The following is a 14,623-nucleotide window of genomic DNA, read 5'->3' as shown; positions in this document are numbered from 1 at the left end:
GCGGTGGTTTCGAATTATCATAATCCACATCAATTGCTATGTACATGATCGTCCCCACCATATTTCTGTCAAGCTTAATCTCTAAACTATTTCACATAAAACGCAAGGTACAGTTTAATACTCTTCGCAAACTAATGGTGGTGGTCCTTTTCACATGCTCCTCATGTTAAGTCAATCACGGTCTTCACATACAATGGCCTATCGTGGTCATCTACACACGAGGCTTTCACATCACAGTCCGTCGGGCCTCACTTTACATGGCCTAACGAGGCTTCACATTACTCACCCTAAAGCAGCTTTAGCTCATTTGACCTATCGTAACCTTCAGGTAAGTGAATTGTTTACAACTGTCTATTAATGTCCTTCGCAAAATTGGCCATTGATGGTTTTCTAGGCCTAGCTAGGCTTTTCCTAAAGCCTATTGGGGCCGTTCCATTTTCTGTGGCCCGCCGGGGCCGTTCCCACTGCATCCTCTCATGGCCCATATTACTGTTCTGGCCCGCCGGGGCTGTTTTTGTGGCCTTTCGTGGCCTGCATCACTATTCTGGCCCGCCGGGGCCATTCCCACTGTGGGGGCCTATCGTGGACCCTATCACTGCTCTGGCCTTATTATTTTATATATAAAAGATCGGTACTTACACATGTTTGAGTTCGCAGATGCCGACGCGATAACAACCTCCACCCTCCCCACCACCACCAGGATGGTCCTGTCCTTACCTTCCAGGGGGGTCGGCTGCGCCCCTGCCTTCGTCTTCAGGCAGGAAATGCTGGTCCGCTACCCTCGGCTTACGAACTATGGACGGGGCCTTCCGCCAAAGAAATTTATAATAATGCTTGCTGAGTTGTCAATAAATGTATGCTTCGTACATTTTATCTCCCGAGTCTTTCTGGTAGAACTGTTGTCATATTCCGGTCTCCATAGGAACTTATGTTAATTTTGGGTAAAAACTGAAAATGTATTAACAAAAACATTTTTTAATACTACTGGGATAAAGAAAGAACTCAAGGTCATTTCTGGAAAAGATTTGTTTTAAGCACCAGCAAACAAGTATGCATTGCATTCTATGTCAAAGACTCACAAGAAAATCAAGCATGGCTTGCAATGCTTAAGTGATAATACTCCCCAAAGAAGGTATATACTGTATGTGTTCTTACAATTTTGTGGACAAAAAGTGCCATAGTTTTCAGGTATGAGTTAGAAAAGAATCCTGCTTTAAGAAAATGCTTCTAGAGGAACATGTGGAGAGTGTTTAGATGTGAAAATCTTCCCAAAGGTGAATACGAATCCATTTAATTTTCTCCATCTGGTGATGTAAATGGTAGCAGGTGCATACAGCAGTAGATATCAGGGTATGCAGTGATTAAGATGTATAGAGGTGACCTTTAGAGAAGGACCTGATATAGGAAAGCATAAGCGAGTGAGGGAGGGATGGAGTTTCAGCAGCTGAGTGATCTATTGAAGGTCAGATCATGCACTCTACTATTACTGTACTGCTACTATTGAGAGCTTCCCACCCAACAGACCCAGCCAGGGCTAAGGAGGGTCAAAAAAGGGGTGGCCTTACCCTGTTAGGTCTATGTTTGTGTAATGTTGGTCCTTAAGTTGATTTGTACCTTCCTATAATCTTCCATTACTCATGAGCACTTCTATGTATCTAATGTTCTCTCACATAGACAAAGAAGTAATAATAAAGGGCATTAGAAGTGTGTCTTGTGCATATGGCCCTGTCAATCATCTCAGTATGTTCCTCTGTTCTACACCATTCTCTGAATGGTGTGAGTGTACATGTGACTTTACAACAGAGACCAGCCCCCTCACTGTCACTCGACTACCTCTCTAATTCTCTCTGGTGGATCCAGCGACTGCAAGTACTTGGTCAAAAGATCGTGGATCTTTGAACCCCATAAGAAACTGCTTTTCTTGGGTAGATGCAAACACATTTTTTATAAACTCTTTGACTTTATTTGTGTGAGGGAGCGACTGCAAGATGGTAGCTTCACATAGCTGGCTGTTAGGCCTTATCGTAGCTCTGCTTTGCACTGGACTGTTCGGGGATTCTGTGCAGGCTGAAGAAAGGCTGCGAAATGAGGAAGCCGAGGTGCTGAGTGGTCTGGACCATACTGGAGGTGAGAAAGAGGAGGTGGCTGATGAGGAGGAGGTTGGAGGTGTATCTGAAAAAGTGGGAGGAGATGGGGAAGCAGAGGAAGCTGAAGACGATGGAGAGGAAGTTAATGAGGAAGAGGTGACACCAAAAGAGGAGATAACTAAGGAGGCAGAAGCAGCTGAGGCAGAAGAGGAGGATGATGAGGCAGAAGGATTAATAGATGAAGAGGAAGAAGAATACACAGAGGAAGAGGTAGAAGTGGCAGAAGAGGAGGAGGAAGAGGATGTAGAAGTAGAGGAAGGATTAGCAGAAGAAGAGGATTCAGCACACCAGATAACAGAGGAAGAAGAAACCGCTGCAGAAGATGAGGCAGAAGAGGGAGCAGATGAAGAGGAAGTAACAGAGGAAGAAGAAGAGGAGGAATACATAGAGGAAGATGTAGAAGTAGCAGAAGAGGAGGAGGCAGAGGAAGAGGAGGTAGAAGTACAGGAAGGATTAGCAGAAGAAGAGGATTCAGCACAACAGATAACAGAGGAAGAAGAAACAGCCACAGAGGATGAGGGAACACCAGGTGAGGAAGAGGAAGAGGCAGATGAGAAGGAAACTGCTGATGAAGATAACAAGGAGGCTGGAGATGAAGGTGAAGATACTGTTGAAGGTAACTATTGAATTAATCATTAAATAGACTTCACAATCAATGTTAATATTATATTAACTCAGAAACCTCAAGTAAATTTTACTGACACGTGAAGTTTTCTTATTTCTCAAGAATGATTATAAAATAATAATTTTAATGGTAATACAGTATTTAAGTTCCTGAGTAATGTTTACTTTAACATACTACTTAGTACAATTCATCAATCAATACTGATAATGTATTATAAAAAAACATTGTTAGTCTTCACAGCAAATGACATGTTTTATAACCTAATGCCTCTCAGTGAGTCTTTGAAGTCACACATTGGCCCTAAAATAGCTCGCGATATCAGAACAGCTACAGCAGCTGAAATACTCCAAACACTTGAAGTCCTTTCTGGCTGAATGTTGTTGACACAAACCTAACACATGGTGTATGCGTTTCATATACTCAACTGTTTGGCCAACTCTGAAACCTAGAGTTTGTTATCAACATAAAATTCAGAAGCACCGAAGTGCATTTGAGTTTTAGCTGCCATCTAAAAACAACCAACAAAGCAAACATATTTTGATCTCAGTGGCAAATGTATGGAGCTAGACGAGTCTCAAAAAAGATAAATGCACACACTACATTCACATATGCACACACAGGATTTATAAATACACACACGATTCATAAATACACACACAGGATACACAAATGCGCACAAAATTCACAAATGCACACACAAAATGTAAAAAGCACAGAAGATTCACAAATGCATACAAAATTCACAAATGCACACAAAATTCATAAATACACACACAATTCAGAAATGCAAACAACATTTACAAATGCACTCAAGATTCAGAAATGCACAGGACAAGATTCAGAAATGTATTTCTGATGCACACACAAATATACCTTGATTTACAAACTGCTTGCAGTCTGTGAACTTCACTGCATTTGTGTGTGAATTTTGAGACTCCCCTGACTTGGCTCGACACACGTGTTTTTTAAACGGGGAATGATCAGCAACCAATCAGATATCTCCCTTGTTTTAGCCAATCACAAGAACGCACCCCACGCGGGGGGATTGTTTACTTCTAAGCCAATCACATGAACGTGTTCACACAGCGCGATATGCCTGTGTCGTGAGCGCGAGCTAGCGCAGTGGAGTTCTGTCTTTCAGTTGGTTGAGACCTCAACATGGCTTCTGGCAATGACAGGGGAGCGGTATAACTTAAAGTGTTTAGCTAGTTATCTCCTTGTTATGAGATGTTGTTTAATTGTTAATGTCAACCGGTTTAATTGTGCAACTATCAACATAAGCTAGCGAGCTGGCTAGGGTCAGGCTAGTATCTTTCCATAAAGTTGACATTCTTGTGAATTAAGTGACTGTTTGACAGGGTCTGTCGCCCCAATCCGAGGTAGCAGCTCGGGCTTTTGTGTAGTTATTGGCCCCAATTTTGTGTTGTAACGTGAAACAGGTGTTGTGCCGAATTCTGACTCCCCTCATGTGCACGCGCATGGCGTCATATACGATGTTGCCAGTTGCGAAAACAGACAGTTGTAAGTAATACATTGCAATTTGTGTATCGGTGTTTGATCGTGTATTTAACTAAACGTATCTGATTTACAGCTTGGACTGTCTAGCTGTGCTTTTGTCATTTGTGTGTTTTACTGCAGTAAAGCAATAAAAAAACTGCTCGTTTTTTCTATTGCAACATTATGTTTGCTTATTGTAATTTCTATTTGATTGTAAAACTGTAAATAAAAACACTTAATGATTTTCCCATCTCATGTTATTCACAACAGAACTGTGAAATCATAATAAAAATATGATGAAAAGGAGGTACTAAAAGTACATTTATTAGGATAACTGCAAACAGAAGAGTAACATAACATGAATTGGGGTTGTGTAAATGGTTCTGTGATAGACAGTATCAGTGTTAGTAGCAAATAAAACAGCTTTTGCCTGAAAACAATTCTAAATAGTTAAATATTTTATAAGGGTCATCAGGACACTACAGTCTATAGTCAGAGGTAGCAGAGGGACCTTTATTGCCAAATATGTTTGTAAAGATAATTAAATAATTTCTTGTAACAGAAAGAGCTTTCAAGTACACAGATACAACAACAGCATTACACTGAACCAATTACAGTACAGTAAAATAAAATACACAGATATTATGTACATGGTTGTATGCACGTGTGCTTCATACAGCATAATATAATTTACATGAAATACATTATTTGACATTTGTCAACTGCCAAATTCATAAATAAACTCATTCTTGAGACACATCTCATCCTCAACACCATCAAACCCCAATTCACAAATTGCAATGTATTACTTACTACTGTCTGTTTTCGCAACTGGCGTCATGCACGTGCACGCGAGGGGAGTCAGAATTAGAAACACCTGTTTCACATAAGTTAACGTTACAACACAAAATTGGGGCCAATAACTACACAAAAGCCCGAGCTGCTACCTCGGATTGGGGCGACAGACCCTGTCAAACAGTCACTTAATTCACAAGAATGTCAACTTTATGGAAAGATACTAGCCTGACCCTAGCCAGCTCGCTAGCTTATGTTGATAGTTGCACAATTAAACCGGTTAACATTAACAATTAAACAACATCTCATAACAAGGAGATAACTATACCGCTCCCCTGTTGTTGCCAGAAGCCATGTTGAGGTCTCAACCAACTGAAAGACAGAACTCCACGGCGCTAGCTCGCGCTCGCGACACAGGCATATCGCGCTGTGTGAACGCGTTCATGTGATTGGCTTAGAAGTAAACAATCCCCCCGCGTGGGGTGCGTTCTTGTGATTGGCTAAAACAAGGGAGATATCTGATTGGTTGCTGATCATTCCCCGTTTTAAAAAAAATGCATTTGTGTGTCGAGCCAAGTCAGGGGAGTCTCAAAATTCACACACAAATGCAGTGAAGTTCACAGACCGCAAGCAGTTTGTAAATCAAGGTATATTTGTGTGTGCATCAGAAATACATTTCTGAATCTTGTCCTGTGCATTTCTGAATTGTGTGTGTATTTATGAATTTTGTGTGCATTTGTGAATTTTGTATGCATTTGTGAATCTTCTGTGCTTTTTACATTTTGTGTGTGCATTTGTGAATTTTGTGCGCATTTGTGTATCCTGTGTGTGTATTTATGAATCCTGTGTATGCATATGTGAATGTAGTGTGTGCATTTATCTTTTTCGAGACTCGTCTAGCTCCATACAAATGTCAACTAGCATTCCCTTAACTAACTGCTTTAAGATGAGGAAACAAATTCCATTTTTGCACCCCTAAGAACGACACCTTGATAAAGGGACACTGTTTGCTGGGACATTACAAATGAAAGTGAACAATTAAATGCTTTCACAAACGGCCCTTCACAAAGCCCTTTAGAGAAGGGAGACTTCAAAGAAGTAACTGTATTTTTTTATAGTCATGTGACCCAGGGTGGAAAGTTTTTGCAATTTATTTTAATGCTAGATTGTGGGAAACTTTGAGTTAATGTAAACAGAATAATTCAAGTTGTCTTGTTTTGTTGTAATTAATTACACAAATTTTCAGAATTGATTTTATATTAAGTTTCATAAACAAGAATAGTGTTTAATAGTAGATACATTAGATAAATGTGTCAACCTGCAGGGTCCAAAAATTATAAGTAATAAGAGCAGAAAGGGAAAAGAACAGAAAGTATACATTAAGAAAAAGAAAGGACCAAGCACTGAATCCTGCACCCCAGTGTTTAGCCGATATGACTTTGATACATATTCTCTCCAGGAAACCTTAGAGCTGACTAAACATAAATCTTTCAATATCTTGACAGAAAAGTTGACAGCACTAGTCTGTAGCTTTCAACTTTTGTAGTGTTCAGTGTTGTGTGGTCATCCAGGCCTTGGAGTGGGAAATTAGCCAAACGCATTGATATGATAGAATGGAGCTGAAGAGATCTCCGGTACAAGAACCTTTGAATAGTTTGCAGGTGTCTTAAGTGTTGCTGACTTTTTTCAGTAGTACAGTATGTGACCTTGACAGCAGAAACAAGTAAAGGAGAGGGAGGAGATGAGAGAATGATACTTGCTTAAATCAGCTGTGATTCAGAGAAAATGACAGACAAATGGAGAAAAAGGTCTTTAGAGAAATGTAAGAAAGCATCAAGATTCTGGTTAGGGATACAGTTATGGGTGAGTCTGTGCTGCAGGGAAATATGAGGCCAGAAATTCTAGGAAGTCAGCTTATTGAGGTTTGTACAGGTGGATGTTAAAGTCAATGTGACTACCATCAGAAATATTGTGAACTTTGGCAGTAGCACTAAGAGAAATGAAATTCCAAAGTTGAAGACAAAGTTGATTGAAAGGATTGAGGTAGTTGTCATGCTGTCTGTGAATATCCATGTCATAACATTTTAAGAGGTTTGACTGACTGGTCAAAGCAGGGATTAAGTCAGCCAACTGGCAGTTCCAACAGATATAGAAAGACCGTGAGTGTAGCGACTGTGGAGTGGACGTCTTCCTATGCTAAACAACAAGATGGGAAGATTAAGGTACGGCAGAGATGTCCAATCCTGCTCCTGGATAATAAAAATGTAATTTTTAATAGTAAGAATTAATTTAATATAAAAACAAAAAATAAGAATAAAAAAGGGGAATCCCCACAACCATTTTGAAGTGCATTCCACTTGGTCAAGTGGACGAAGTAAGACATGGACATACCCTCGACCCCTCAATTTTGATCGAGTCTGCTTCATATGCACACTTCTGGCCGCTCTGTAGACCACAATGCAACATGACTATGATGTCATCGCAGATCGCATTTAAAGGATTAGTTCAGCCAAAAATGAAAATAAAGTCATAAATTACTTTGACTGAAGTCAATTACACCCTGAAGTCATCCTAGGTGTTTATGACTTTCTTCTTTCAGACGAATTCAGTTGGAGTTTGTCCAAAAAATTGTCTTTGATCTTTCAAGCTGTTTGATTCCATTCAGTGGGTGTTGCACTGCAGCGGTCCTTGAGAAGTTTAATAAAAAGCTCATCCATTTTTAAAAAAAGTGTCTCACATGGATCTGCATGTGGAGTGGTAAGGAAACTTTGCTTTGCTTCTGTTTTACAACAGTGAGCGCAAGCTAGATTACAGTGATTATTAAGATTTGAATATGGATATTTTTCTTACAAAAACACATCGATTCGCTACAGAAGGCCTTTGTTCAGCCACCGGAGTCAAGTGAGATTTTTTGATGGATGCACTTTTTATTAAACTTCTTATGGATCAATGCAGTGCAACACCTGATGAGTGGCATCAAACAGCTTGAAAGATCAAAGACAATTTTTAAAATAACTAACTGGATTCGAAAGAAGAAAGTCATCTACACCTAGGATGACTTTGAGGTGAGTAATTTATGGGTGAACTAACCCTTTAAATTATCCCCACCCCAAAAAACCCTATAATACATTTTTTTTTTTTTTAATTTATAACAGCCCAAGCATATCTATTCACATGTAGAATCCTGCATCAAACAAATTTGGAAGGGGAAGTATGTAAACTATAAACCAACTCCATAGCGGATTCTAAGTTACCAAAGGCTTAGGACATTCCAATTCAGCTCATTCCAAGGGTTCCGCCAGTATTTGGCACTCATGCAATGTAATCAGTTATGTACATCCTAGAAAATGGAGGGAAGTTAGTGAGGGACGGCATTAAAAAAAGTGAACTGGAACACAGCCCTTGTTGGTGTCCTCACTTGGTGGAACTATGAAGATTTCATTTGCATGTTTTTTTTTTTTTTTACAAAAGGAGAGCTTCCACTTCCTCTTCAGAATCACCTTTAATTGATCCTTTGCAAAGCTTCCTCTCCACCCATTAATGTTTCAATGTCCAACAATTCATGTCACTCTCACGCCACACTTTCTCACGCAGTGAAAATTACATCATGGAGCAAAGAAGAAAATGACAATTTAACGACAGACAAGACGGAACAGTTTACTTTTGGTATGAAACAAAGTCTCAGCTTTTACATTTTTTTATTTTTAAAGAAATTCAAACAGTAAATACCAGTTTGTGGATCTCTAATGTTCTGTGACAAATCTCTGTAGCACCTCAGTTGAAGTGTCACATAAAGCGATCATCTCATATAAGTGCCACACCACAAAATAAACATAAATGAACATCATAAGGTATCTTGTTTCACAAAATGTCAATACATTATACAAATACATTAATCTACTCTCCTGTTTGGTTTGTTGGACAAAAATAGCAGATTTGGTGTTATGATTGGTAAGATCACCTGTTAAACTCCCTGTGAAGGGTCAGTTAAGTACTTGTCCACTGATCTTTGTCCACTGATGCTTTATAGTTGAGCTTAGCAGTATCTTAACCAGCTGGAACAAGGCCTAAAAACAGGCACACACTTCCCAATTTTAGCCCCAATATTCAATCATTACCAGTTTTGTGGACATTGCTGACAAATGGCAGAAATCTGAGGCAAATCAGCGCTCTTTCACGCAAGTGACAATCGCATAAGTGTGTTATCAAAGAGGTGATCTTAGAGAAGCAGTACTGCATCACTGATGCTAGTGAGATATCTGTTGGCGATTCATAGTACTTCAGTGTAAAATTTGTTTTGACAGGAAATGACATTGGCGACGACCAACAGCCAATAAGGGAGCACGATACAGGGCTACTGAAAGTTCAGGGGAGAAGTCAACATATCTGCAGAATAACATCAAAAAGCAACCATTCTTTCCGTCATATTCTTCTTTTTAATTATTTATTTATTTTTCACTACAAATCAGCACACAGAAAACATGGATAGCAATCTTTTTGCGGGGTGTTTTTGACAGGAACATTTAAGATCTTTGTTAAACCTAATTTTCTCTCTCTCTCTCTCTCTCTCTCTCTCTTTGTAGAAACTGCCAATGAGGAAAATGTAGATGGAGAAGAGATGGTCTCCACGAAGGATGTAATGTATAGCTCAGGCTCTTTCTGTGCCCTTTGCTCACTCTGTCAGGTAACCACATTTCTATGACACTGCACTTACACTCCTGATTCACGCATGCCCCGGTCCCTAATCATCTAAAGATAGTTTTTAACTGGGCCTGGGGCAAAAAATCACCTAAATTTAAAGGATTAGTTCACTTTCAGAATAAAGATTTCCTGATAATTCACTCCCATGTCATTCCAAGATGTTCATGTCTTTCTTTATCCAGTCAAAAATAAATTAAGGAACCATTGGTCATAGAAAATCTCTATAAAGTGGACTGCAACAGGGACCAATGGGTTGAAGGTCCAAATTAAGGTATCAATGAAGCTTCAAAGGGCTCTACATGATCCCAGCCAAGGAATAAAAGTCTCATCTAGTGAAACAATCTATCATTAAAAAAATATATATATTGTATACGGTATACTTTACCGTATGAGTTTACACATTACTTTGACATGTTGGAAATTGTTGTTTACTCTAGAAGTGATCTAATCTTTTAAAATAAGGGACAATTTATATTGCCATTTACTAAATCCATTTATATTAGTACACAGCAATTAAGAAATCCATCGAAAATTCCAGAGTTTGTTCAGTATGTATGCTTGCTCACTGAATCCTGCAGCGGGTCGGAGCCAGGGGGTGGCCACCACTGACGAAAGCTTGTCCACCACTTTGGCCATCTCACTCAAAACTTAAGTTTTTGTACCTTTTTTTCTTGACAAGAAATTAATTTATTAAGATGCGGAAAAAGCTGTACCTCTTTATGACCACATCAAACAGGAGACGAACTTCGCCTCAGCACCAGGTGCAAGGTGGAGCGTGGAAAAGCTCCAACAGCCATATGAGCTTCAGTAGAACAACTGTGAACTGTGGTCTGATGAGATGTTGTTAGACTAATTGTCAGTAAAACACACTTTCCACTTTCCTGTCCCATCAGCTGTTTTACTATGCTCACGGTGCACACTCTTCAACAGTCCACAAATATGTGGCACACAATCTCACTACATCTTAAATAACCCACACAAGAAACTATGAGCATACATACCTAGTGAGCCCCTTTATTAAAATACCTGGAAGTGAGGAATAATACAGTCCAGTACATTATAGTCAAAAACATGTTTATATTGAAGATTTATGTGCCACACCAGACTGGTTGCTGGCCCCTGCCTTGCCAACCCTGTGAAAAAATCCTGGCTCCGCCACTGTCCTGCAGTCTCACAGATTCTCTCTTCATTAACAAAAATGTGCTGCTACGATGTAAACAACATATCCATTTTGTGTAGACAGCCTGAAGCTGTAGACATTGTAACAAATTCAGAAGCAATAATCAACAATCATTTGTCATAATACTGCAGTTCTGCTATATAATAAATTATTTTAATTCTATAATTTATATACTTTATGTAGACTATTTACGGTATGCAAAATCCTGCTGTGAAAATATATGCATGTCACCTTTTAGGCAGCATTAAATAATCGTGCTACATCAGATGCAGCTTTGCACTGAAAAGACCACTTTTGTTGATGAAATTCTTATTAATAGTCTGTAGTATTTTGATTGATTTAATTAATTGATTAAAGAGTTAATGTCACTGGAAATCAATCAATTCACGATAACATGATGATGATCAGTGTATGAGGTATTTCACATATTTTTCAACTACTTTGTGTGTTTAGTGCACACAAAACCCACTGAACTTTAGTATAATCCATGAACTTACTTAAATCTAAATTTGGTGTGATCCCTTCCTAAACATCCCCAGTAAAGAGCAGAGGTGTAGCTTACTACTCTATCTCTGTCCACTTCTCTCTTTCCTCTCAGCACTGCGGTACCTGTGACAAATGTCCCTGTGAGGAAGGGGACACATCAGCACACTGCAAGCACTGTGAAGTAGGTTTTCTTTCTTAATAAGATAAATTCATATTTATGAAGGCCAAAAGTACGTAAACACCTGCATACTACACCCCATTTTAACAGGGAAAAAAATAAAAAAACATCTATGAACGTGTTATGCATTACCTACCCTTTTTTTTCTTCTTCTTCCACAGGATTGTTCCTACTGTTACATTTGTCCTGTGATCTGTGAAACAGTCTGCCAGCCAGGTACGATGCTGCTATTAATAGGGTGCAGACTCTTGATTAATTTGAGAATTTGAGAGTATCACAAGTCGCTTAGCTTATGCTGAACCAAACACTATTATTTGTTAGCAATATATGTGTGTGTGTGTGTGTGTGTGTGTAATTACTTTGTCTTTTTTGGATTTTTAGGTGGAATTCTTGATGTACTGAGTGGTTCTCTCTACCAGTAAGGATGAAACATCTGTTTAAAACAATACTTGCAGAATAATCACATTATGAATCAATTCATACCTGTTATCAGCATAGTTTTAGGTTGAGCCTTATTTGTGTTTTTTGTCCTCTACTTCACCTACAGGCGGATGAACACGTTGCTCTGAATAGGTTCAGGATTCTTCAAAGCGCCATCTCTTGGTGAACAGAGGAACTACAGACTAGCGCTCAAATCATTAATTTGTAGGCCTGTCTATTTGACTGGCAAAAGCTTAGGATTCTCACTCTGAGGCCAGCGAAGAGAGTGGACAACTTATCTTAAATATAAGGAAGAAACTGTCAGGACCCTAATGTTTACCATTTAATGGCACTTTAAAGGTGACTTTACAGGCTGCATTAAATAAATAAAAAATATGGTTATGTGCTGATCTCATTTAATACTTATATAATATTTGACTGTAACTGTTTTTGACTGTATTTCTGATCAAAAAATAATAAAATAAAAACATTTGCCACTAGAACATAGTCAAAGGATAATTTCATAACAACTAGAATTGCCTGTGACAGACTGTTACAGTGTCTTTTGTAACTGGTAGTGAGCTGTCTGTGTTAAATCCTGTTGGAGGACAGTAGTTAACAAAAAGCCACATTTGTGTCGTGTTGTCCTACAGAGAATGTGAGTGAATCATCAACAATTTCCCCTCTGCGCTCTGAGCATTTAATAATCACTCTGCTCTGGGGTCTCAACTCCTCATTTACTGAAATCAGAAACACTGTTCCACCTTCACTCCAAGGCTAAAGTATTTCAGTATGTTTGAAGTATCACAGTTCTGTTCATAACGTATAAAAAAATATATGAAATATATTTTTATGATGAATAAACTCTTCCGCTAGCTGGTTGGCACACGATCTGAGGACACAGCCAAGAATACCATCAGGAACAGGTTCTTTGCGTGGGTTGACCGCTCTAAGTGACCTGGTTACATCCGGCAAGGAGAAGGTAAAAAACAGCTATTATTATCGGCTGGTTTCACTACAGGGAAGATGTTGCTATCCTCAAACTGTGCGTAGAATGCACCTGTATGTCATGTCATGGCACTGTACAAAGGATTTGTCTGGACAGGTTGTTTCAAAAATCACAGTCAACTAAATTCCTTGTTAGTTATCTGATTATCTCATTGCTTGTTGCTCATTGCAGGATGCAGCAAAGTCAGATTGTGCAGAAGAATCATCTGTTTCCTGTGGTCTTGTCCTGGTGGTCGTCTGGGACAAGGTTTTTACAGGGGATTTGTATCTGGGGCTCTAGTTGTCCTGGTCTCCGCTGTCTTTCAGGGCTGTAGAGGTCCTTTCTAGGTGCTGATCCACCATCTGGTCTGGATACGTACTGGATCCGGGTGACTGCAGTGACCCTCTGATCTGGACACAGACTGGATCTGGTGGCCACGGTGACCTCGGAACAAGAGAGAAACAGACAAATATTAGCGTAGATGCCATTCTTCTAATGATGAAGCAAGTATATCGGGGTGTTATTGGAAGTGTTCCCGGTTCCGGTTTACCTAATTAATGCCGCGAAGAAATTATAGAGCTGAGTATCATCAGCATAACAGTGAAAGCTAACACCATGTTTCCTGATGATATCTCCCAAGGGTTACATGTAAAGCGTGAAGAGTAGTACTGAGCCTTGAGGTACTCCATACTGCACTTGTGATCGATATGATACCTCTTTATTCACAGCTACGAATTCACTGGTCCTATCTGCATCAAGCCAAGACAGCAGAATAGTTAGAACATAACCTGAAATGCAGGAGATAGATGCGAAGACACTTGAAGGGGCCATTCACACCTCACAGTAGAACATTACTATACAAATATCTATATGGCCTCCCGGATTAGAACCGGAACTAAATTTTTGCAACACCGATTACTATGGATTAGACTCATTCTTCTCCCAGGCATGAACACAGAAAACACACCTCCACCATTGCATCATCACCTCATCTAGACTATCCAGTCTGTATACTACAGATCACAGAAGACAATGATGGCTTAGATTATAAACGTGATACTCCACTAAAGATCTATTGTCCATTTTCACATTGACAGAACCACATAGCCTCATACACACACAAGACAATCTAATTAATCTCATACTAAAAGAGACAAACAACATATATACTATTTGCAACTGTCTGAAAACTCATGGAACAACATTGTAACACACATTTGCGTGACTAGTCACAGATTGATGGCGTAAATTATAAACACAAAGGCAAGACAAGCCCTAACAATTTAAAATATTTAATCTTTCTGATTGTTATTAGGGTGGTTGACAAGCCAGAGGGCCCCTGGTTTCCCAACACATCACTAATAACAAAAAACATTATCAAAATTATTAAATGTGAAGTGCCTTCACTTCATTTCTATCCACCAATCATAAAATGTACAATTTGACCAAACCATCAACTATGACTTATCCTGCATATCAGATACCCATTCACATATAGATTTTAACAATTTATTTAAGTCCACTTAAAAGAAGTAACTTACAAGGACACAAATATTATAGATGCAGTTAAATACATGTACAAGATCGTGGACCAGTGACATACAGC

The 14,623-nt window shown here is 39.1% G+C and overlaps 1 protein-coding gene across 3 annotated transcripts; it reads left to right on the top strand.

Moving 5' to 3' along the window:
* Window positions 1–899: 899 nt before the first annotated feature.
* Window positions 900–12,494, top strand: LOC132121975 (sarcoplasmic reticulum histidine-rich calcium-binding protein-like). 3 transcript variants are annotated; one of them, XM_059531753.1, is made up of 8 exons: window positions 900–2,228; window positions 2,301–2,543; window positions 2,583–2,763; window positions 9,648–9,748; window positions 11,544–11,612; window positions 11,771–11,825; window positions 11,991–12,027; window positions 12,157–12,494. In XM_059531753.1, exons 1-8 carry the CDS (start codon window positions 1,989–1,991, stop codon window positions 12,176–12,178), a joined length of 948 nt encoding a protein of 315 aa, XP_059387736.1. In that variant the 5' UTR covers window positions 900–1,988; the 3' UTR covers window positions 12,179–12,494. The 3 variants fall into 3 exon arrangements, with proteins under 3 accessions (XP_059387736.1, XP_059387735.1, XP_059387734.1); XM_059531752.1 differs by having other exon boundaries at window positions 2,301–2,745; XM_059531751.1 differs by having other exon boundaries at window positions 2,301–2,763.
* The last annotated feature ends 2,129 nt before the right edge of the window (window positions 12,495–14,623 follow it).

Source organism: Carassius carassius, chromosome 40 (genome assembly GCF_963082965.1).
Source record: "Carassius carassius chromosome 40, fCarCar2.1, whole genome shotgun sequence".
Classification (NCBI taxonomy): domain Eukaryota; kingdom Metazoa; phylum Chordata; class Actinopteri; order Cypriniformes; family Cyprinidae; genus Carassius; species Carassius carassius.
This window is presented reverse-complemented; position numbering and strand designations above follow the sequence as displayed.

Bases quoted from the DNA above. Each gene is read 5' to 3' on its own strand.
- LOC132121975 (XM_059531751.1), top strand. From the start codon at position 1,989: ATGGTAGCTTCACATAGCTGGCTGTTAGGCCTTATCGTAGCTCTGCTT. The intron at 11,613-11,770 runs GTAGGTTTTCTT...CTTCTTCCACAG, and splicing joins CACACTGCAAGCACTGTGAA to GATTGTTCCTACTGTTACAT. The intron at 12,028-12,156 runs GTAAGGATGAAA...CTTCACCTACAG, and splicing joins CTGAGTGGTTCTCTCTACCA to GCGGATGAACACGTTGCTCT.